The 24720-nt window shown below is 40.5% G+C and overlaps 5 protein-coding genes across 9 annotated transcripts; 2 read left to right on the top strand and 3 right to left on the bottom strand.

Annotated features, from left to right (window-relative positions):
- Window positions 1-5207: 5207 nt before the first annotated feature.
- On the bottom strand, window positions 5208-10639 carry LOC117784595 (KAT8 regulatory NSL complex subunit 3). 5 transcript variants are annotated; one of them, XM_034622362.1, is made up of 8 exons: window positions 10409-10639; window positions 9119-9429; window positions 8529-9055; window positions 8011-8456; window positions 7710-7941; window positions 7452-7523; window positions 6226-6897; window positions 5208-6167 (listed from the first exon to the last, which is right to left on the bottom strand). In XM_034622362.1, the coding sequence occupies exons 1-8, from the start codon at window positions 10547-10549 to the stop codon at window positions 5353-5355; spliced, it is 3216 nt and encodes a 1071-aa protein (XP_034478253.1). In that variant the 5' UTR covers window positions 10550-10639; the 3' UTR covers window positions 5208-5352. The 5 variants fall into 5 exon arrangements, with proteins under 5 accessions (XP_034478253.1, XP_034478250.1, XP_034478255.1 ...); XM_034622359.1 differs by lacking the exon at window positions 10409-10639 and adding an exon at window positions 9587-10266; XM_034622364.1 differs by lacking the exon at window positions 7452-7523 and having other exon boundaries at window positions 10409-10638.
- Window positions 10640-11000: 361 nt separating this feature from the next.
- Window positions 11001-14690, top strand: LOC117783787 (ATP-dependent RNA helicase DHX8-like). Its single transcript, XM_034621332.1, is given in 5 exon segments — window positions 11001-11792; window positions 11795-12313; window positions 12316-13986; window positions 14058-14093; window positions 14096-14690. Coding segments are annotated over 5 exon segments (3465 nt in total). The 5' UTR covers window positions 11001-11047; the 3' UTR covers window positions 14590-14690.
- Window positions 14691-17479: 2789 nt separating this feature from the next.
- LOC117783026 (transcription factor Adf-1-like) lies at window positions 17480-19567 on the bottom strand. Its single transcript, XM_034620177.1, has 2 exons — window positions 19398-19567; window positions 17480-18375 (listed from the first exon to the last, which is right to left on the bottom strand). The coding sequence occupies exons 1-2, from the start codon at window positions 19531-19533 to the stop codon at window positions 17771-17773; spliced, it is 741 nt and encodes a 246-aa protein (XP_034476068.1). The 5' UTR covers window positions 19534-19567; the 3' UTR covers window positions 17480-17770.
- A 735-nt stretch (window positions 19568-20302) lies between these two features.
- LOC117783025 (ATP-dependent RNA helicase DHX8) lies at window positions 20303-24272 on the top strand. Its single transcript, XM_034620176.1, has 2 exons — window positions 20303-23596; window positions 23668-24272. The coding sequence occupies exons 1-2, from the start codon at window positions 20419-20421 to the stop codon at window positions 24213-24215; spliced, it is 3726 nt and encodes a 1241-aa protein (XP_034476067.1). The 5' UTR covers window positions 20303-20418; the 3' UTR covers window positions 24216-24272.
- LOC117783027 (cytochrome c oxidase assembly factor 5) lies at window positions 24215-24663 on the bottom strand. The gene is made up of 2 exons (XM_034620178.1): window positions 24404-24663; window positions 24215-24339 (listed from the first exon to the last, which is right to left on the bottom strand). The coding sequence occupies exons 1-2, from the start codon at window positions 24602-24604 to the stop codon at window positions 24298-24300; spliced, it is 243 nt and encodes an 80-aa protein (XP_034476069.1). The 5' UTR covers window positions 24605-24663; the 3' UTR covers window positions 24215-24297.
- Between the last annotated feature and the right edge of the window lie 57 nt (window positions 24664-24720).

Raw genomic sequence — 24720 nt, forward strand, 5'->3', positions numbered from 1 at the left:
TGAATCAATGCAATGGGAGAGGAGAAGAGTATCAAGAAATCTAAACAGGAAATGACTGCGAAATATTTAGCAATTTGCAATGCTTGTCGAACTGTGATGCATGACAAACGACCTAAAACCTCAGAAGTTAAAAAAGCTTGAAAGTAAAGTCGAATTCAAGCGAAAGATATAAGTATGTATGTATCTATTACAAAAGGATTTTATGTATATTTAATTCGAGTTAACTTTACTTATAAATTACCAACGAAAGTTTAATATATTTGCCAATTTTATGGCTTGCTAAAAATTTTTTAATTTCTATTTTTAACTATTTGTTTTGCAATAAAATACACACTTTTAACTTATATATTTGTGCAAGAAATTAGACTTTAATTTCTTATTTCTTAACTGCAAATTTAAAATATATGTATTTAAATACAGAAGTAAAAATAAAGTATACCACTGATCTGTGCAAATCTATAAAATTCTAAATAGATACACATATGTCATAAACATATTTTATTTTATTATATTAAATACATATGCAAGAAATAAATAAATTTGTTAGTCTTAGATTTGAGCTTTACTTACAATGAAGACTTTGTTATTAGTTTAATAAATTTCTGATTTATTAAATGTAATTTTCCCAACAGTATTTACTCTTTTTTTTACTTAAACCTATTTCGAAGACGCACGCAGTGCTATTTAAATTGTAATTATGCAAAATTCATCGTTACCAACTAAGGAATTAGGCAATAAATTTATGTAAAATCCGAATTTCAAGCTGTAAACTGTCACGTCGCGACGTCAGCAGAAATTCTCGTAGCAAGAGCAGCAACAACAAGCATATGGTGTGGCAACAACCAACCTGCCCCATCTCGTTGCCGGCCGAAGCTAACCATAAGGAAGGCTTTGGGTTTGGGCTTGGGCATTTTACAAGAATTAGACTCGACCCAAGCACATTGTAATTCATATTATTCTGTGACAGGGAAGATGGGATGGGTGCGGGGAAGCTGCCAGCCTGTTCCATTTCAAATCCTTGGGGATATTGTCAGTGTTGCTTGAGCTATGAGTTGATTTTTATTTTTAGCACATGGCGGTTGCCTCAAGGTTGCTGCCAAGTCCCGGGAAAGGGGGAGGAAGCGGAGTTGTAGGCGGAAATTTCTGTCGTGTCTTGTCTCTGGCGGCTTTTGCGTTTAAGCTGAATGCATAGGAAACTTTGGTCCAACGGTCCCCAAATGGCTGGAAAGGTGAGAAAAAGTCGCTCATTATTCAACTTAGAGTTGTGCGCGTGACACGCCTTAGATATTTAAATTTTGTGTTTTCTAACCTGTTCACTTGACCAATTCTGAAAGCATCTAAATGCACAGTGGTCACTATGGTTATTTTAACACGCATTTAATACTAAAACAAAAAATTGTCCGATTTATGTTTTAAAACTTTTTTGTTCAGCATTACATATAAATTTATTATATTTGATAATTTTTATTAAAATTTAATTATTAAAAACAATTATTTAAAATCAACACTTTCCTAAATTTTCATTCAAAATCAGCTGCGACACTTTGGTATATAGTTTAAAAAAAAAAAACAAGAGATAACTCTTGATATTGTAAATAAAATGGGGTATAATCAAACCTAAAACCTAATAAAATGAAAAACTCAGTACTTATTTTTCAATGTTCAGTTAAATATTAAGTGAGAGATAATTTTTTAATTCGGCATTAATTTCAACGTCTAAGTATCTTCCAGTTAGCTAGCTGAAACCCTAACTTTACATTGTAAAAATTTAAATAATCCGAGCTTCTCGTACATTGATTGAAATTTAACTTTTTTTTTCCGAGCTTGTCATTTAATTTTATATGGCATTGCTGACACCTTTCACAGGATAATCACCGCCTAGGAAAATGCTCATATATCAAGACTGGCTAAGCTACTTTTCTGACAATTCCGGGTTTTTTCTCTGGGTTATTTAGCACTTTGCGTTGTTGCGACAAACGTCAGAAATGTTCCACTACGTCACATCACATGAAATATGAAATATCAAACGCCGAAAGCGCCTGAACACCACGTGATTGCGAGGTAGTGGCCAATTCCCGAACCGTTTTTATTTTATTTTTATTTGCAAAGTGTTTGAGATGAATTCTGAAAGCAAATCCTTAGCACAAACACCAATAAGGCGCGACTTTTGAATGGAAAGTACTTTCAAAATTAAGGACGAGCAGGGAGAGTAAAGGCAGAGAGCGAGAGAAAGTCATTTGATTTTGCATAGTTGCAAGTGTCAGTTGCTGACAGACACCCCAAAGGGAAACGCTGATAGTTTGTTTTACAAATGTGGCAAATAACCATCCCCAACCCCATTTGCGTTTCCACTCCCATTCCTCTCTATCTATCTCGGCAGCGCAGCTTAATAACATGCAAATGATGTGAAAATGCATGGAAAAACGAGGGAAACCCAAATGCCACTTACATTTTCCATACAAACGTTGCAATTTTGCAGTCTCTCTTCTCCCCTTCCCCTTCCCTGCCACACTCTATGCCTTTTCTATCCCTCTATATATGTATCTATGTTCTGCTTTCTATGCATTTCGCTGTATGTCTGTGTGTGCGACACTCTCAATATTTTTCAAATGCAAATAGCGGACAGCATTCTCAGTCAGTCGACCATCTGATTATGCAGCAATGATTGAGTATTTGCTGGATGCTGCAGAGGGCCGAAAAGGGGGCGTGGCAATTGGGGGATCTACTGAATTCTGGGATGACTTATCAACAATTCACTTTTAATGCGAAGAAGAAATTAAAGCTCTACTTTTGTAAAATGTTCACTTTAAAATCGAAAGTTTAGCTTGATTAATTTATAATCAGTCTATGTATAAATATTGTTTAGTTTGTTTTTAGAGAACCACCACTATTTTAAAATTAATAAAAAAAAATATTTTTTTTTTTTCGAGTCCAGTACAGTTACTTGAACAACAGTGTATAATTTGTCTGCCTGAAAAGCTTAAAGTTCTACTTTGATAATAGCTCATAACCTTAACATGTTCAGCATATAATCTGACTAATTGTACCATATCCCAGAAAAATATGAAGAAGTCAAATCCATTCTCCAAGCGCAATATGGAGCTTAACTTTTACAGCATATTTATCATTTACTCGAAACTATCAATCTACAATCAATTTAACCGTCTGAACATAACTTTAATTTGACTGTTTGAAAAAATGTTTTAAATAAATTTGAGGATAAATAACGTTAAAAAAAAGAAATAATTTGAAAATTGTGAACATGTCGAAGTCAAAGTTAAAATCGGAGTTGAAGTTGTGGCAGTTTTGGGTAGCTAAGCCAGTTTGGCAGCAACTGGACCAACAACAGCTGGCAACAAATTGCTGCAAATTAAACGCCACAAACCGCAGGTGGTCAAACATAAAAAATAAAATAAAATAAGTGAAAACATTTTTAAATCAAATTCGATATGCGCTTTGCTTTTGTTGATATTTTTATTAAGACCTGGGAACGAGCTCGACACAAATGGAAAATTGCGTAAGCCAATGTTTAATGTTGAGACGTTAAATGTAATTGCGACAAACAGACTAAAAACTTCTGTTTAAGCTTAAATAACTTTAACTTATTGTAGAAACTTTTCAGTTTATCATTTATTTAATTCACTTTTATCACTTTGATTATTGATATTTAAATCCTTGCTTTGGCATCCTTTTTAAGACACTCGCTCTTCACACTTTCAACTTGGCCGCATTACTAAATTCAGCCCTCAGAATGTCTGACGATTTGACCAACTTAAAAAAAATATAAGGCAGCGACGCCAACGTCAAACTGCACCACAATAACTCCACATTGTGGGTACTGTACACAAATGTAATTAAATATATGTATATTCCATACTTGCATACATAATTATGTATGTACATATATACAACACGTACATTTACAAAGAAGATATACACTCTTATTTTCGACTTCAGCCTTCAGTTTTCAGACTTCTCCTTACAATTTTGCTGATCATCACAAAAATTTGTATAGCCAAGTGGCCAAGAACAACAACAACAGCAACAACAACAAGAGCAAGAGCATTAGCTATTGTAGTTGCACTTGTTGTTCTGTTCTTTAGGGCACTTCAATGAAATTGTAGCCTCGCTGCATGCAACAGACAAACAGACAAACTGATAATATACCGACTGCCAAATACTCTTCGAATACAACTTTTTCAACTTTTTTATCTTTTGAGTTTTAAATTTAGATTTTATATTTGCTCACTTAATTGTTTATTTAAAAACTTAATTTTTTGTCATTTAATAAATAAATAATTAAAAATAGAATGTGCATAAGGTTTCGTTGCTACTGACTGCCTGACAACCAAGTACCCTACCTACTTTAATTTTTTTTTTTTTTCATTTTTGAACTCCCTGTTATGTTAGAAGCTGCTTTAAATATGTTTTAAGTAAGTCTTGGGTAAAAACAAATTAAACATTTTAAATTAATATATTTATGAAAATAAACTAAAAGAACATTAATCCCAACCCAAGCCTTTGGTATGTAATGTATTTAATAGAAGTTTAGTATAATTCCCTAACTTCCATCAAAGAGTTGTACGACAGTTTTCAATTTAAAAAAAGGTAAATACATTTTATAGACATACCAATATAATTTTCTTGTTGAAATTGTCGAATATACCCCGTTCGAATGCAGTGAAAAATGCAACTCTTAGCAAAATATTGAAAATGCTCATAGCCTGTCTACAGTTTGGCAAGCACTGACCCAGTGCAGCGTGTGAAACTGGGCTTACATAACGCCAAGGCGCTTAACATATATATGGTTTTTTTTTTTGATAAATTAGTGGAATTTCGATTTCGATTCACGCATTAAAATTGTCAATTAGAAGTTGGCCCTCACGGCAATTGATGGGCTTTTGCTGTTAGCTGGAATTTTGTGGCATTGTTTTGCATGCGTTGCTCAATTCTCACGCCACAGTCGCAACGTTGCTTCCTGTGCTGACGCTGATGTCGACGCCGACGGTGTAGCCAAGTTAAAGTAATTCAAAACTTTTTAAAGCAACTCAGGAATTTGATCAAATTGCTAGACTTTAATGCATACATACATATTTTATTATAATAAGTGCAACACAAACTGTTCTCCTTATCTGCTTTGAATTTAAGTTCGGGACCACGTTTTTTTTTAAGGCTTAACGTCAAAATTATTACACATTTCTTCGTTTATATATGTATTAATGAATCAACATGTTTTATTTACACAACTGATATAATATAACTTATTGCATAGTTGAGGATTTCAGAGTCCAAGTACATTCTAATGTATAGCTCACTTAAATATACTTAATAACAATGTGTTTAGATTCTATTTTATTCCACGCCCTTGCCCTGCGTTGACGTCCCAATTGTGCCTCCTGTTGTTGTTGTCGTCGTCGGCGTCGTTGGTGCTTTGATGATCTTTGAATCCTTGCCTGGCTGAGCGGAAACTGTCACAGTGGTTGACTTGGAGACGGCGCCAATGTTAAGCACGCGACGCACAGCAGCTCCTCCGGGAGCTATGGCGGGTATGGCTGGGGATCTGTTAGCTATCATTTGGACGGGTTTAAGGCCCGTAGCAGACTTTAAGTATATGTTGCGAATGGGCTGTTTGCCATCGCCACCGGCAATTGTTGTGGTCGTCACAGGACTGTTGATCACCTGAAACTGCGAAAAAGTTTTGTTTCCCAGGCTAACGACGCCACCCGTATGTCGCAGTGCTCCGCCGGATGCAGCGTTTATCACTGGAGTGCCCGCAGTCGTTTTAATTGTTTGCAGATTAAGCGTCTTGACATTGGCCGCATCCAGCAGCACTTGGCTGCTCGTTGTGGGCGTTCCAGCCGCCGTCACAGCCGCCTTGGGACTGCTTACAATGCGTATGGGCAGCGCTGTGCCGACACTTGGTAGTCGTGTTCCAGTTGTCGATGTTGTTGTAGTTGCCATCGGTTTCATAGTGCTCCGATTCAGATAGACAAGCTTATTTGTGCCACCAACGGTGCCGCTTTGTGTTGTAAAGAGTTGTTGAATGCCTTTGTTAATCACGATGTTGCTGCCCTTGTTGCTGGTGATAATTCCTGCTGGTTTTACTGGATTCGCTGCCTCCTTGATTATCTTATGACTAAGAATCAATGGGCTGCCCGAAGAGGATGCTACAATAAAATATATATTAATATTGTGAATTATACAGAATACCCTGCTAGTTCTTACTGCTCAATTGTTGCTCCGATTGTTGTTGCTTCTGGTCGGCAATGTTACCCTCGTTGTCCGCAAACACAATTGGCATATCAATGATATTTGATAGATCCACATTGCTGGATATCGTTGGCGGCGCTGGCACATTCTTTGTCAGCTGCAGCATTGTCATCCCGTTAGCATTCTTAATCACTGTATACTTTTGCTGTGCCGCCGTTGAAGATGTCGAGGCAGCGGTTACAAACTGTGTCGTTTGTCCGGTGGGCGTCTTAAGTGTAAAGATTTGCTGGCCACTGGAGGTGGGTAACGTTTTCACAATGCTGCCAATGCTTGCGGTGGTGCCAGTTGCTGTGGGACTGTTGTTGTTCTTGCTGATAGTGTAGTTGATCACCTTACCCTGCGTGGGCAGCGTCTTCAGCTGCACAAATTGACTTGAGGGTATCATCTTGATCTTGGTGCCGGATGATAACGACACCGTTGTCGGCTGCTGCTTGGCAACAGTCGTCGTAACCTTTGCAACAGTAGGAGCGACTGTTTGCTGGCCTTCATCATAGTCAAGGGTTTCCTCCAGCATTGATTCAATTGATAGATTCATCTCGTCATTGCTAAGTGACTGTTTATCTGTAATGCTAGTCTTAACGCCAGCGGGTGCAACGCTGGGCAACGGACGCGTCCGGGGGCGTCCAACTGTGGATGTGCAAACTGTTAGTCGATGAAACGGGGGATGATCAGCATTTATAGGCAGGGATCGTAAATAAGAAATGTGATTGTGATAAAAATAACAATTAAATTTGAATGAACAATATGAGAGTTAATTTGTTAAGAATAATATGCATAAGGGCATTTCAGGAAAAGGTCAATCTAATCCCAAATTCAGAGAGAACACTTCAATTTTGATAAATCTTGTAAAGATTGAGCACATTAATTTATACGTTGATTAATTAACAACTTAAAATACTGGAAACAAGATTTAGATAAATCCCATGCATGTATATTAATATGGCAGCCATCAGTATGAATCTATTGATCTTAATTTAATCCAAAATTAATTATCAAAATAAGTGCTAGTCTAATACTTTTGAAAATAAAGATAACACAAAATTAATTTCAAATTTAAGTTATTTTTGTATACTTTCAAGCCGTACGAGTGTCGCATTCGGGTTCCTGGAAATGCCTATATTCAATAAACATTTTATTATTACGATCCCTGATTTCAAAGGTTTTTTGTGCATTAGATTTACCCTTTCGCTTCACTGCAAACGGATCAATGAGGCGTGGTGGCTTTGGTTTGGGAAACTTGGGCACACGTGTTTCTTTTTGGGTTGGATTAGTGAAATTAGTGGATTGGTGCAAATGGATTTGGGGACAACGTGCGGCAACATGCAAAGGAGAACATGCGGATTTGCGAGGTATGATTATGATATTAGTGAATTAATGGTGGTTAATTGCGTAATGATACTTTGCTATGTTATTTTGTGATAAATTATTTAGTTACTCACTGTGAGGCACAAATTTGGTTTTAACTGTCTGCACACTGCTCTCTTCCTGGCCATCTTGAGCCTTACGCTTGCGAGCCTGTGTCACCTGCGACTTGTTAATATTTCCATCGACCAGGACATGCTGTTGCTGTTTGGCCGAGCGCTGATAAGAACTACTGCCTAGCAGTGAGGTGGGCATACGTGGACCTGGAGGATTGCTCAACGTTTTGTTGACAAACTCGTAGACCTCGTCCTTTGAAAGGATAAAGGTATTATTATCGAATTTATATCATAAGTAAATATGTATACAATAAAGACATACCACCACCATAGAGTCCACCATGGTCTGTGTGACGCCTTCGATCCGCCGCTTGCTTTTAGGCACACGTAATGCATCATCGGCACTGCCAACGACGACCAGCGAGGATTCGGATTGCATACGTTCGCGTAGACCTTCCATTTCCTCCTGGCTGCTGCGTGCTGAGTTCTGCCCAATGACAAACAAAATTGGCGCCTTTATATCTAGCAGGCGATCGTCAGGAGCTCCACGTGGACCACGCAACGTATTGTATGCAAAACCCATACAAATTACGCAAGCAACGCTCTCCGACATGGCCACCTGCAATGCAAGCGCGGAGCCGGCATTGAAGCCAATCAGAATAATGCCTCGGTTGGGATTCTCAGTGCGCAACTCGTGGATGCGTACACGCGTCAGGGAGACAATTGTCTCGGCCACATGATCCAGATTCTGACGCCCAACGCGATCATCTATTATAAGCCGTACAAAGTTCAGATACATAAAATGCATTCATACCTAATTCAAATCAATAATGTACTTACTTGAATTGGGCAGCGTGATTTGAACAATTTGAGTTATGCTAGCCAAGGCCTGATACCAGTTTTGCATGCGTTCCGGAACTGGGCCGGTGGTGGGCATTGTTGGCACTGCCACCATAATAGCATTGTGCGTCAGTTGTCGCGACTTGGCCAGAATTTCCGGTTGCCATCGCTTCTTCATTACAGGAGCTAGCAGTTCTTGGCTGTTGTTAAGTGGACGACTAAATAGCATTTTGTCCGTGAGCGTGGGCAGCTTGCTTTTAAGCGTTTGCATAATGTCCAGATAGGAAGCCATATAGGATGGTGGAAGGTGCTCCATAAGCAGGGCATGTAACCATTGTGTGGTTCTCGGCTCCCAAGCAACACTGGCCAAAGCCCGACGCATTCGAGAGCTCGACTTATCAACAGCCACTCGACGATGCACTGCCTCGTGCTGGCGCTTGTCGTTGGCAAGACGCGCCAATTGATCCTGGTCCAGTATAGTGGTAACCTTATCAAACAATATGTCTTGCGTGTATGTCCAACCAATGCTAAGGATATTAAGAAGATCTATCAATAAAGTGGACAGTAAGATATCTATGTAGGTCGCTTACCGATTAATGCGAGTCTGCCAATCCTGTTCGTCTGAATTATTGTTCCTCACATATTTGGCGATACGTGCGCACTCGTTCATCAGTTCCTTAGCCGCAATTTCATCGTAAGGCGGAACATGCGCCACCTGCTGCGAATCTCCAGATTCCTCGTGCGTTGGGTACGTGTGGCATGTTGGACACTGCGGAGCATGACGCACGAGTATTGTGCGTGCCGGGGCCAAGCCATTGTTCATGGAAGAGTCTGTACGTGGTGCATCACGCATATAAGTATGCTCCATGGATGTTTCACTGGGTACTGAGATGGTGCTGGACTGCAAGAATGAATTAAATAAAAGGGTTAAAGTATGTCTAATTTTCAAGAAGATTTCAAACGGATGTGGGTGCTTGTTAGACGGCGAGAAACTCATGCAGGATGGGTTAATGGCATGGGCGTGAGTTTGAGAAATAATGGCTACAACTTATTATTACACTCTCTGTTGCAATCGGTGTAGTCACAGCTGTGGATTGGGCTGATTTGGGCGGCGAACTCAATATGGAGGCGGCGCTGCCTATTTGTCCGGCTTTAACCACATAGTAGGAAGAGTTGGCATTTGACGCTCCTGCTATTTTGGCATTTGCCGTTGCTATTGTTGTTGTTGGAGCTGCAGCTCTAGTTATGTTTGTGTTTGTTTTAGTCTGTGTGTGTGGTTGTATTTTTGTGTATGTTGTGCCAGCCCTGGCAATAAATTTGCTCGGGCTATATGTAATAATCGAAGAGCTTGTCGTTGGCGACTGCATCTTTGGTTTCTTCTCCACCACAACAATTTCGTTTTTGCTGCTTTTGGTTGTTTTTATTTGAAGCATTTCGCTTGTATGTGTAATTTTTTTTTATTATGTTTGTGATATATTTGGTTTACTCGCTGGCTTGCAGGCTTTTCTTCTTCTTTGGGTTGCGATTTAGCCACTTGGCGGTGTTTATTAGGTTGCACAAATCACTAGCACTTCTTTGATCAAAAGTTAGTTATAAGCGACCACGCATAATTGGAAGTTTTTAACAAAATTTAACTATTCCTTATTAGTTTTTGTTTTTCTTTAGAAATCGCTGCCTGCGTTTTCGCAATTAAAACATGGCGTGTGCTTGTCAGCGTTGCCAGATATGCCAACAGAGTATGTAACTGTGCATATGTCTGGCAACGCCAAATGTATCAGTGACTACCAAAATAAGCAATTTCCCACCAAAAATTAAGCAACATGCACAAATCGCACCTTATATTCTATGCATTATGAACAATATTAAAAAGCTTCACTTACCGACTCGCTGGGCGTGGGTGTCGCAGGCAGCATACTACTGGTAATTGGTTGATGCTGTTCACCGTCTTCACGCGCAACATTTTGAGCAATGTGACCACCGTTTTGGACGAAATTGTTAAAGCACTCAAAGAACGAAGACATTTCCAAAGCGCCCAATTCAGAATTTCTCACTTAAACTCAAACGCACGTTTTAAAACGTATAAACAAAAGGCAAAACATTAAAAAGCGAGCGTAGCTTGCTCAAAATATGTCAAGATTGTAAAAGTGTTGCCACTCTGTGCACAAACAGCGTTATAGAGCACTGATCGTTAACAGCTGATTGAATGGATTAGAGATGTCAACGTGACTTTTAAATAAGTTGAGTGTAGGCAATTCTCGTTAATTTTGTTTGTTATTAGGTTATATCGCTATATCGTCAGTAAAATATATATAGTATAAATACTAAATATATTTACAACAAAAATTCCCGAAACGGATTTGAATTGATTTATTTTCGTTTATTTTGAAAGATATCGATGCTTAGCTTATAGATAATTGTTAGTTAATGTTCGATAGTATCGATAGTGCAACGATGCTTTTGCTTGTGTTTTCATTTTCCAAACGTTTTGTTAGGTTTTTTTTTTTTATAGATTTTGCATAATGGACGAGCTGCAGAAATTGGAGTACATCTCGATGGTATCAAAGGTTTGCACTGAGCTTGATAATCACCTGGGCATCAATGACAAGGACCTGGCCAAGTTTATAATCCATTTGGAGCACAAGCATCAGAGCTATGAGTCTTTTCGAAAGGCTCTTTTGGAAAATGGTGCCGAATTCTCCGATTCCCTTGCCCAGAATTTACAGCGAATCATCAATTTAATGCGGCCCAAACGTGTGGCCGGTGATACCAGGTTTGCTATGTATGGAAACAGTAACAAAAATGAAAAGAAATCACAGTTAATGAAAATGTTTCCTGGTTTAGCGTTGCCCAATGAGAAACACAGCAGCAGGAAGGATGAGAGTAAGTTAAATGTTAATAGAAATGAATTAAGCGCCGTGGATGCGGCTATGATGGAATTGGAAGCTCTGGAAGGCAAGCGGCGAAATCGTTCCAGCTCAAGAGAGCGATGCAAACGCAAAGTGCGTAATTGCAATCAAAGTAATAAGAAGGAGAATGAACGTCACCGCCGTCGCAGTAGATCACCTAATGATCGTCAATGGAGAAGCGACGGTTCCCTATTTCGAAACTTTGAGAAGCTGCCTCCACCAGCAACTGTACTATCTGATGATCCCGAGTCGGGAAAAATCTATTCCGGCAAAGTGGTCAACATAGTGCCCTTTGGTTGTTTTGTGCAACTGTTTGGTCTGCGCAAGCGTTGGGAGGGATTAGTCCACATCTCACAGCTGCGCGCCGCAATCAGACAGTTAAAGTAAAAGTCATGTCCTTGACGGGCCAAAAGGTGTCGCTGTCTATGAAGGAAGTGGAAGTGGACCAGGATCTTAATCGCGATCTTAATCCGCATTCCCATTCACCCGAGGACGATGAGATATCATTGAGAGATTGCAATCCGGATGGACCCTACGCAAGCACCTCCTCTATACTCAACCTGCAGGGGAACAACATTGACGGTGATGAACACGAATCCCGCAAGCGGGTGACGCGCATCTCGAGTCCAGAGCGATGGGAGATCAAGCAAATGATTAGTTCGGGTGTACTGGATCGCAGTGAAATGCCCGACTTTGATGAGGAGACGGGATTGTTGCCCAAGGATGAGGACGATGAGGCGGATATTGAAATAGAAATCGTAGAGGAGGAACCACCATTCCTCTCCGGCCATGGACGTGCCCTACATGACTTATCCCCTGTGCGCATCGTTAAGAATCCAGATGGTTCCTTAGCCCAAGCTGCTATGATGCAATCTGCGCTTTCAAGGAACGTCGCGAGCAAAAAATGCTGAGAGAACAGGAAATGGAGGCAGTGCCAAGTAATCTTAATAAGAACTGGATTGATCCGTTGCCTGAGGATGATACGTCTCGGCATCTGGCAGCCAATATGCGTGGCATGGGCGCGGCACCACAGGAAGTGCCCGAGTGGAAGAAGCACGTGATTGGCGGGAAGAAATCCTCGTTTGGCAAGAAGACGGATCTAACGTTGGTGGAACAGCGACAATCGCTGCCCATTTACAAGCTGCGAGACGATCTCATCAAGGCTGTCACGGATAACCAGATTCTGATAGTGATTGGTGAAACGGGCTCCGGAAAAACCACACAGATCACTCAGTATCTCGGTGAATGCGGATTCACGGCCAGAGGCAAGATCGGATGCACACAGCCACGTCGTGTGGCCGCCATGTCAGTGGCAAAGCGAGTAGCTGAGGAGTACGGTTGTCGTCTGGGTCAGGAAGTGGGATACACAATTCGTTTTGAGGATTGCACTAGTCCGGAAACGGTCATCAAGTACATGACTGACGGCATGTTACTCCGCGAGTGTCTCATGGAGGCGGAACTGAAGACCTACTCGGTTATCATGTTGGATGAGGCCCACGAACGTACAATTCACACGGATGTGCTTTTCGGTCTACTGAAGACTGCGGTACAGAAGCGTCCTGAACTCAAGCTGATTGTTACCTCTGCGACTCTGGATGCGGTCAAGTTCTCGCAGTATTTCTTTGAGGCTCCAATCTTCACGATACCAGGACGCACATTTCCTGTAGAGGTGTTGTACACGAAGGAACCTGAAACGGACTACTTGGATGCTTCTTTGATCACCGACATGCAGATTCATCTGCGTGAACCGCCAGGCGACATTCTTCTTTTCCTAACCGGTCAGGAGGAGATTGACACCGCCTGCGAGATATTATATGAGCGTATGAAGAGTCTCGGCCCAGATGTGCCGGAGCTGATTATATTGCCGGTGTATTCAGCACTTCCCTCTGAGATGCAGACACGCATCTTTGATCCGGCTCCCGCTGGGAGTCGCAAGGTGGTCATAGCCACGAATATAGCGGAAACCTCTCTCACCATCGATGGCATTTTCTATGTGGTCGATCCCGGCTTTGTCAAGCAGAAAGTCTACAATTCCAAGACGGGCATGGACTCGCTGGTGGTCACCCCTATTTCACAGGCAGCAGCTAAACAGCGAGCAGGTCGTGCTGGACGCACGGGACCAGGGAAATGTTATCGCCTGTACACGGAACTTGCTTATCGGGATGAGATGCTGCCAACGCCAGTGCCGGAGATACAGCGTACCAATCTGGCCACCACAGTGCTGCAGTTGAAGACGATGGGAATCAATGACCTGCTGCATTTCGACTTCATGGATGCCCCACCAGTGGAGTCGCTTGTTATGGCCTTGGAGCAGCTTCACTCGCTCTCGGCTCTCGATGACGAGGGTCTGTTAACGCGACTGGGACGACGCATGGCAGAGTTTCCCCTGGAACCGAATCTATCAAAAATGCTCATCATGTCTGTGGCGCTGCAATGTTCCGATGAGATTCTTACAATTGTATCCATGCTCAGCGTGCAGAACGTTTTCTACAGACCCAAGGACAAGCAGGCACTGGCCGATCAGAAGAAGGCCAAGTTCAACCAAGCGGAAGGTAAGTCTGAAATATATCTATAGCGAATTAAAAATGTAAACAATACTAAATCAACTTGGATATTCGTACAGGTGACCATCTGACGCTACTGGCAGTTTACAACAGCTACAACATGCCTGGTGCTATGAGAACTTTGTGCAAATACGCACATTGAAACGTTCGCAGGATGTGCGCAAGCAGCTCCTGGGTATCATGGATCGACACAAGCTGGATGTGGTCTCCGCAGGCAAGAACTCGGTGCGTATACAGAAGGCCATATGCTCGGGTTTCTTTCGTAATGCGGCCAAGAAGGATCCACAAGAGGAATATCGCACCCTGGTCGACTCACAAGTGGTCTATATACATCCATCGAGCGCACTGTTCAATCGACAGCCGGAATGGGTGATCTATCACGAACTGGTGCAGACAACCAAGGAGTACATGCGTGAGGTGACTACAATTGACCCCAAATGGTTGGTGGAATTTGCTCCGTCGTTCTTTCGCTTCTCGGATCCAACCAAGCTCAGCAAATTCAAGAAAAATCAACGACTGGAGCCTCTATACAACAAATACGACGAACCAAATGCTTGGCGTATATCTCGAGTTCGTCGACGACGCAATTAAGTTGCATTAGGCATTTTTAATATGTTGTTTAACTAATTTATTAGGGTTTTATGTAAATAGGTGACTGTTTGCAATAAAGCGCTTAGCCACTTTCCACAGAACACTTGCACTTGTAAAAGGTGTTGGCAACAATGTTAAGTTGTGTATCTGCCAAAATTGTAGTATTATTAAAGGTGCGTCCACATTTGTCATCATTACTTGAGAATGCCAAAACCGATTTTCGAAAGCTTTACTTTTTCTGAAAACTAATAATATATCTGTAACTCATTAATTCACAGGCTGAGACTTAAGCCCATAGTTAAAGAGCCATACATTTTTGAATTCAGAAAGTTGTAATATTTTTTTTTTTTTTTAAGATTTCCCGACATTAAAATTCTAGGAAAACAAAAAAATTACAAATTGTTTAAGCTTAAATTTACATAGCTGCATTTATTACTCGTCATTTAAAGTATACTTTATAAAAATCGACGGAGAACCGACAAAATAACAATATTTTATGTTTTTGTCTATTTTGGTGATTTCCTTGTGAAGTGGTTTTGACCTTCAGTATCTCAACCAATCTTACAGAATACCTCTACACGAGGTAAAAGTCTAGTGACGAAAGCTATTTCAGTCCCGAAATTTCTGACATCCAGTTTTGTGACTTTTTGTGTGATATCAGAAATTTTCGCAGTTGCTTTTGCTTTTGACATTGTAACTTTATCATAAAATAAATAAATGCATACAGATAGTAAAATATGTAAATTTATTTGTTGAATTTCTTTTAAATACAAAAAAAATTGTTTCTTTAATAATTAAGAAAAAAAGAACACATAAATTTAATAAGCGTTGCAGAAAGGCACAACTAATTTTATTCATTCAAAGTAGTAAAGCGCGAATTAAAAAAAAAATCAAAACTGAACACTGGCTATTTCTGCAACGCAAAACAAAATTTTCTGCGAGCACTAGTTATTTTTGCCGCGCAAAGCTGTCTGTGCTACATAGGTTTGATAATAATAGACTTTATTGCTGCTGTCATCATTGAACTCTTAGTAATATGTTATATATACTTTTAATTGGTAATATCTTGCCGAAACGAACTGTTTAGATATTTGTGATATACAAAAAAACGCGGAATTTTATTGTGTATAACATTTTGAAATTTGATAAAGATGTCATGAGTCAATTTTTCTAAAATCAACAAAATGTAAGCTATTAATTCGTATTTTACCTGTAAAATGTTACCTGAGTACTTTAGAAAAAAAGTTGAAAGGTACGCCTTAAAGCTCAAGCACACCTTTTCAAAGATATATAGGACATATATGTAGCTTCTATGGGTTGGAAACTGTGGGGCTTTAATTTTAGCGGGATTTAGCGTTTTCCCGCTAAACTAGAGGGAAATTCAAAAAATCGTAGAACAAACATTTCTAGATTTTTTAAGGGGAATAAATCCCCATCATTAGATCCAAGCTTTTTTAGCGATTTGTTACAAACAGAAAAACTGACTTTTCATCTCATTTTGAGAAATCCACTAAAAATTTCAAATTTAATTATATTTTGAACTAGTTGTCGGATTTGGGTATTTTCGTATTTTTTATTAGAATTTTAAAAAAATAAAAAATATTTTATTATTTTTCCCTCCCACTTACACCCCCTTATCTCATGAACCAGGTGGGTTAGCATAAGTTTTAGTACGCAATTTTGTTAGTTAGGACTAAACCTTTCGATCAGTATATACTCTCGATCTCAGGACAGTCGTAGCAAATTTTCCTAATTAGCTGTATATATTGCTAGTCGCCTTTCGCACCCTTCGTGCTGCTTTCGTCACTAGCACGGACTGCCGTCCGCAGTGATTTAGCTGCCAAAGGAGGGATCGGTTGAAAATAAGCCTTTAGTATGAAAAATGCTTTTGGTTTGTGAGATATGGGTATTTTCAGGATCGAGAATACGATTTTTGTACGTTTTTAAGTGAAAAGAAATTGTGGAAAAAATTGACACTATCAAAAATATTTTCTTAAGTGCTTAATGCACTTTATTGACACTATTTTTTTATCATAAAAGGGAAGCTTTGAAGACTTATTCAATAAATCACGAACGCGAGGAAAAGTTGAAGTAATTTTTGACTTTATCTTAAAAAACAGGTCTGTGGAATGTAGCGAGTAATTTGGATGAAAATATTCTTTTTTAATAATTCCTTTCCTCATTTTATTTATCCCTTAATTTTATTTATTTTACAAGCTTTATTAGTAATTTGTAAGGTGATATCGCGAATGTGAAAAGATTTCTACTAGTTTGTGACAAGAATTTTTTATCAATATTTATTTAGAAATCCAGAAAAATAACTTCAAAACTTATCTGTTTGTTGATTTAAGAGAGATTTTTTTAAATAATCGATATAATACATACTCTCCCTTTTGAAAGTCAATTTAAAAAAAAAAAACTGGACCGAATATTTAAAAACTCAATTTATCCAAATATTCGTTATATTCATTCTAAATTGCTAATATATGTGTTAATTGTTTAAATAATTAACTTACCATTTCTTCCGACTGAAAATTTGACAAGATGTGAGTTTTTCATCAATTTATAGTTTTTGGCCGCGGTGGACCTTTCAGTTGAAATGCTCATATGTCAACAAATCTAACAGGATGTGTATTTGGTAAAGTGCTTGTATCCCTACTTATAAATAAAGCATTTGGTAATGTATTTTTTCTAGTTTTCCTAGAATTTAAAAAATTTAAAAAAAAATAATTTTCTTTTTTCAAAAAGCTCTAAAACTACTTGTTTAAATTTAAAACTGCTAATGAATAAATTACAACAGAATTAAAGCTTTTGAAAATCGTTTTTGGCATTCTCGAAACTTCTAAAAACCACTAAAAAAAATTAAATTAAAAAAAAGACTACACCATAGTTGGGGGCCATAAATAAAAGGTATTAACAGCAAAACTGCTAAGTATATATTTTAAATTGTCAGATTTCCGGCAAATAACAATTAGAAAATTTTTCGAGCAATAAAATTAAAAACTAAATAGCCAGATTTTGCTATAAAATAGCTATGTGGGCAGGAGTGACGGATCTGTCAGTCAATTCAACTGACTATACACTTAGTACATTTGTACCAAAACTGGTACATTATTTAAGCATCTCTCAAATTAGAGCGAATAAATCGCAGCGGCAGCGGCGCGAATAAACCGCGTGATGTTTATTTTTTATTCGCAAAAATGTCTTCGTCCGATGAAGAAGTTATTTTGATAGAGTAACTGGGTGAATTTTCCTCAAGACTCGCCATTTCTTCCTCCATAATAAGTTTTGCAATTTTAAATTTTATTTGAGCCTGTCTCCTCGGACTGAATTTTTTAATTGTTTGGGCATGCGCCATAAACAAAATGTCAACATCGTCTTGCGCTTTTTTATTCTTTGTATGCAAATATTCAATTACATCCTTCACGGAGGACGTTGGTTGTGGGGTAGATCTTTTCAAGCGCTTCAATGGAGGTCTTTCAGCATCAACGGCAGGAATAGATACGATAGATTGGTTCAATTCATCATTGCTCTCGTCATCCATATGCGATTCTGGTGGTTCTGTGCATTGAAAAGTTTCCGTGAATGAAGATGGTTTAGATGGTTCAATGCCACTGGCATTCGAAGACGTTTTAGCAAACGAAATAAATGGACGAAAACTTTCCATTTGTTTGGCCCAAATCCATGTTTTATGAACTGCGGCTTTCCCTGTAATACGTTTTGTTGACCTCAAATATTTTGAAAAAGAGTCTCGTAAATTTTTCCATTTTTTTTTTACTTCATCACCTAAAAATATAAAAAATAATTAATTTTCATTTCACAGATTCCTTGCAACTGGAGACAGTTTTCTTACAATTGGACACAGCTATCGTGTTGGATTTTCAACAGTTGCTAGCATTGTAACGGAAGTTGGCGAAGCAATTGTCAAAAATCTAGAAACAATTTGCATGCCTGAGACAACTGAAACTATGTAGAAGCAATCAGCAGAAAATTTTTTAAGTAAGTGGCAGTTTCCAAATTGCATTGGATGCATTGATGGAAAACACATCACTATCAAACGACCAAGGAAAACCGGATCGACTTACTGGTGCTATTTGAACAAATTTTCTTTGGTACTAATGGCCATTGTAGGACTCGATTATAAATTTCTTTGTGTGGATATTAGCGGATATGGCAAAAACAGTGATGATGGCATTTTTGAAAATTCCAACATGGGAGCGAAATTCGAAAGTAACAATATGAATGTACCAAAACCATGCAATTTGCCTGGTAAAAATGCGCCTTCTCCACATGTTTTTATTGGTGATGAGGCATTTGCGCTAAAGCCATTTTTAATTCGACCTTTTCCGTATCGGCAATCAAAGCAAGACAAAAAAAAGAGATATTTAATTACAGATTGAGCCGGACAAGAAGAGTAGTCGAGAATGCTTTTGGAATCCTTGCAAAAAAATGGCGCCTATTTTACAGGCCAATTGAAACAAAAGTGGAAAATACAATAATTCTTGTTAGAGCCGCGTGCATATTACACAACTATTGCATTTCAATGAATAGCGACAAGGATTTTTATGAGGAATTAGAATCCCAAGAAGGAAACATGAACGCATTTTCCGGAAGTGATAGCACTTCAAGACGCTCAACTCAATTGGCATTCGACATCAGACAACAATTTGTTGATTATTTCACTATATAAACGATACATGTAAATATGTAAACAAAAAATGCACATACAATAAAATATATGTATGAACATGACACTACTGTTTCATTGTACAAAAACTGAACTTGAATTGATAAAGCAATGTAATTACCACTTTCTTCCAGCTCCAATCCAATTTCGTCCCATATCTTGTCCTTTTTTCTGATGTTTTTGTAGTCCTCGTCCGCCAAATCGTACAATATTTTGTGTCTTTTTACTAATTCAATAAGCAGCTCCACTTTTGCCATTGTTTAAGCATCTCTCAAACCAGAGCGAATTAATCGCAGCGGCGATAAAATGTCTTCGTCAAATGACAGCCATGAAAAAAGACATTGCGCATAAACAGCTAAACGCATAAACGTCACATGTGATGATTTTAAATAAATATTTTTCAATAAAAGTGAATGATTATAAGTTAAAAACGGCTTCTCGTATTATATTATTATAATTATATTATTAAAAGCCAAAATATAGTAATTTAACATGTAAACAAGGGAAAAATTCAACACACGCATCACATGTGACGTCATCAGCGCAGAGCATCAGCAAATTTCTGCGCAATCTAATTTTATCGTTCTTGGCGACAAGCGGAAAAAACGCTGCATGCGCGGTTCTGGAAAAAACGCTGCAAATTCGCCGTCGAAACGAATTCGCTCCGCTTTGGTGTGCATACGTTCATAAGACGCAATGTAATTATATATTCGCGCCGCTGCCGCTGCGATTTATTCGCTCTGATTTGGGAGATTCTTTACGGTTTTCTCAAAATGGCATTCTTTTTGAAGGCATGGAAAACTTGTAGCTAATTAAAATTTTTTTTGTTACTATAAAAATAATAAAAAAAAATTCTAATTTGCGTGAAGTACAGGTCCTTTATTTATTTTGTTTATTTAGTTGTCATACATATGTATTTTAAAATCTGGTACAAAGTATTTTCATGAAGTGGCAACCATGGCAGTCTTTTTTGCATTGTTCGCAAACAGCTGATTGGCTGCGTTAGAGATGAGAACTTAACATTGTGTTATGTTCCCATCTCTAGTTAGCGTGGTAGTTGTGTTTTCACTCTCCAAACATTTTGTGTAGTTTTCAATAGATTTATTTGGTAAATACTGCAGTCAGTGCAATAACTTTGCACTATGGAAGAGCTGCAGCAATTGGAGTACCTATCGCTGGTATCAAAAATCTGCACAGAGCTCGACAATCACTTGGGCATCAATGACAAGGACCTGGCCGAGTTCATAATCGATTTAGAGCACAAGCATCAAAGCTATGAGTCTTTCCGAAAGGCTCTTCTGGAAAATGGTGCTGAGTTTCCCGACTCTCTGGTCCAAAATTTACAGCGCATCATCAATTTAATGCGACCCACACGTTCTGGTGGTGATGCAAAAAAAGATCTGAATGAAAGCAGCATTAAAAATGACAAGAAATCACAGCTGATTAAAATGTTTCCTGGTTTAGCGCTGCCCAATGAAAAATTCAGCAGCAAGAAGGATGAATTCGAGGAAAAGAGTGAAGATTCTAAGGGTAAGATGAACATTAAAAAAAATGAAATGAGCGACGTTGATGCGGCCATGATGGAACTGGAAGCTCTGGCGCCAGGCGACAATCATAAGGAGCGCAAGGAAGTTAAGGAGAGCAAGCGGCGAAATCGATCCAGCTCAAGAGAGCGAAGCAAGACGTCAAAGCGTGAGCGCAGCCGAAGTCGTGAGAAGGCGCGCGAGAGAGAGAGAGATCGGGATCGAGACAGGGAGCGGGATAGGGATAGGGAGCGGGATAAGGATCGGCGAAGGCGTCGCAGTAGATCTCGTGAAGATCGGGACCGTCGCAGACGTCGCTCAAGCTCTCGCGATCGTCAGCGAAAAAGACGCTCCCGGGACAGATCCCGCTCTCGATCCCGCGAACTCAGCAGCAGACATCAAAACCAGAAAGATGAGAAGATGCCTCCGCCTGCAGCTGTGTTATCCGATGATCCAGAGGCGGGGAAAATCTACTCTGGCAAAGTGGCCAACATAGTGCCATTTGGATGTTTTGTGCAACTTTTTGGTCTTCGCAAGCGTTGGGAGGGATTAGTCCACATCTCACAGCTGCGCGCCGAGGGACGCGTAACCGACGTGACCGAAGTCGTCGCCCGCAATCAGACAGTTAAAGTAAAAGTCATGTCGTTGACGGGCCAAAAGGTGTCGCTGTCTATGAAGGAAGTGGACCAGGATAGCGGGCGCGATCTTAATCCGCTTTCCCATTCACCCGAGGACGATGAGATATCATTGCGAGATTGCAATCCGGATGGACCCTACGCAAGCACCTCCTCTATACTCAACCTGCAGGGGAACAACATTGACGGTGATGAACACGAATCCCGCAAGCGGGTGACGCGCATCTCGAGTCCAGAGCGATGGGAGATCAAGCAAATGATTAGTTCGGGTGTACTGGATCGCAGTGAAATGCCCGACTTTGATGAGGAGACGGGATTGTTGCCCAAGGATGAGGACGATGAGGCAGATATTGAAATAGAAATCGTAGAGGAGGAACCACCATTCCTCTCCGGCCATGGACGTGCCCTACATGACTTATCCCCTGTGCGCATCGTTAAGAATCCAGATGGTTCCTTAGCCCAAGCTGCTATGATGCAATCTGCGCTTTCCAAGGAACGTCGCGAGCAAAAAATGCTGCAGAGAGAACAGGAAATGGAGGCAGTGCCAAGTAATCTTAATAAGAACTGGATTGATCCGTTGCCTGAGGATGATACGTCTCGGCATCTGGCAGCCAATATGCGTGGCATGGGCGCGGCACCACAGGAAGTGCCCGAGTGGAAGAAGCACGTGATTGGCGGAAAGAAATCCTCGTTTGGCAAGAAGACGGATCTAACGTTGGTGGAACAGCGACAATCGCTGCCCATTTACAAGCTGCGAGACGATCTCATCAAGGCTGTCACGGATAACCAGATTCTGATAGTGATTGGTGAAACGGGCTCCGGAAAAACCACACAGATCACTCAGTATCTCGGTGAATGCGGATTCACGGCCAGAGGCAAGATCGGATGCACACAGCCACGTCGTGTGGCCGCCATGTCAGTGGCAAAGCGAGTAGCTGAGGAGTACGGTTGTCGTCTGGGTCAGGAAGTGGGATACACAATTCGTTTTGAGGATTGCACTAGTCCGGAAACGGTCATCAAGTACATGACTGACGGCATGTTACTCCGCGAGTGTCTCATGGAGGCGGAACTGAAGACCTACTCGGTTATCATGTTGGATGAGGCCCACGAACGTACAATTCACACGGATGTGCTTTTCGGTCTACTGAAGACTGCGGTACAGAAGCGTCCTGAACTCAAGTTGATTGTTACCTCTGCGACTCTGGATGCGGTCAAGTTCTCGCAGTATTTCTTTGAGGCTCCAATCTTCACGATACCAGGACGCACATTTCCTGTAGAGGTGTTGTACACGAAGGAACCTGAAACGGACTACTTGGATGCTTCTTTGATCACGGTCATGCAGATTCATCTGCGTGAACCGCCAGGCGACATTCTTCTTTTCCTAACCGGTCAGGAGGAGATTGACACAGCCTGCGAGATATTATATGAGCGTATGAAGAGTCTCGGCCCAGATGTGCCGGAGCTGATTATATTGCCGGTGTATTCAGCACTTCCCTCTGAGATGCAGACACGCATCTTTGATCCGGCTCCCGCTGGGAGTCGCAAGGTGGTCATAGCCACGAATATAGCGGAAACCTCTCTCACCATCGATGGCATTTTCTATGTGGTCGATCCCGGCTTTGTCAAGCAGAAAGTCTACAATTCCAAGACGGGTATGGACTCGCTGGTGGTCACCCCTATTTCACAGGCAGCAGCTAAACAGCGAGCAGGTCGTGCTGGACGCACGGGACCAGGGAAATGTTATCGCCTGTACACGGAACGTGCTTATCGGGATGAGATGCTGCCAACGCCAGTGCCGGAGATACAGCGTACCAATCTGGCCACCACAGTGCTGCAGTTGAAGACGATGGGAATCAATGACCTGCTGCATTTCGACTTCATGGATGCCCCACCAGTGGAGTCGCTTGTTATGGCCTTGGAGCAGCTTCACTCGCTCTCGGCTCTCGATGACGAGGGTCTGTTAACGCGACTGGGACGACGCATGGCAGAGTTTCCCCTGGAACCGAATCTATCAAAAATGCTCATCATGTCTGTGGCGCTGCAATGTTCCGATGAGATTCTTACAATTGTATCCATGCTCAGCGTGCAGAACGTTTTCTACAGACCCAAGGACAAGCAGGCACTGGCCGATCAGAAGAAGGCCAAGTTCAACCAAGCGGAAGGTAAGTCTGAAATATATCTATAGCGAATTTAAAATGTAAACAATACTAAATCAACTTGGTTATTCCTACAGGTGACCATCTGACGCTACTGGCGGTTTACAACAGCTGGAAGAACAACAAGTTCTCCAATGCCTGGTGCTATGAGAACTTTGTGCAAATACGCACATTGAAACGTTCGCAGGATGTGCGCAAGCAGCTCCTGGGTATCATGGATCGACACAAGCTGGATGTGGTCTCCGCAGGCAAGAACTCGGTGCGTATACAGAAGGCCATATGCTCGGGTTTCTTTCGTAATGCGGCCAAGAAGGATCCACAAGAGGGATATCGCACCCTGGTCGACTCACAAGTGGTCTATATACATCCATCGAGCGCACTGTTCAATCGACAGCCGGAATGGGTGATCTACCACGAACTGGTGCAGACAACCAAGGAGTACATGCGTGAGGTGACTACAATTGACCCCAAATGGTTGGTGGAATTTGCTCCGTCGTTCTTTCGCTTCTCGGATCCAACCAAGCTCAGTAAATTCAAGAAAAATCAACGACTGGAGCCTCTTTACAACAAATACGAAGAACCAAATGCTTGGCGTATATCTCGAGTTCGTCGACGACGCAATTAAGTTCCATGTTCGCTTCTATTTCGTTTTGTATTTAATAAAATCTTAAGTAAAAATTAAGCATAAAGTTGCATTGTGTGTTCTCTTAATAGCCTTTATGTCCACGGAAACGTTGTCGATTGTCCAGCTAAAATACACAACACTATTATAATTTACACTATTACTATTTACTATTACACTTGGCTACTCACCAAGGAGCGTTTGCACTCGTAGAAGGTGTTCCGCAGCACTTGACATTCTGGCGGCACACTGTTATCTTGCAGACACTGGCGAGGCGTCTTCTTGTCCAAGCGACAGCACTCGCTTTCCAGCAGGCACATTTTCAGATCCGCCCGAACACCGGCGCAAGAAGTTTCATCTGCTAGCTTTTCATTTCCCTCGTAGCGCATCATTTTGATTGCAGGAGTTTTCTCACTATCAAAAACAAACTTGTTACAAAATCGGCAAAACCAGCTGTTAACCGTAAGTGTTGAGTAATGCGAATTATTTATATCGATTGTTAACTAAT

The sequence above is a fragment of the Drosophila innubila genome, assembly GCF_004354385.1.
Source record: "Drosophila innubila isolate TH190305 chromosome 2R unlocalized genomic scaffold, UK_Dinn_1.0 1_C_2R, whole genome shotgun sequence".
NCBI classification, from domain to species: Eukaryota; Metazoa; Arthropoda; class Insecta; order Diptera; family Drosophilidae; genus Drosophila; species Drosophila innubila.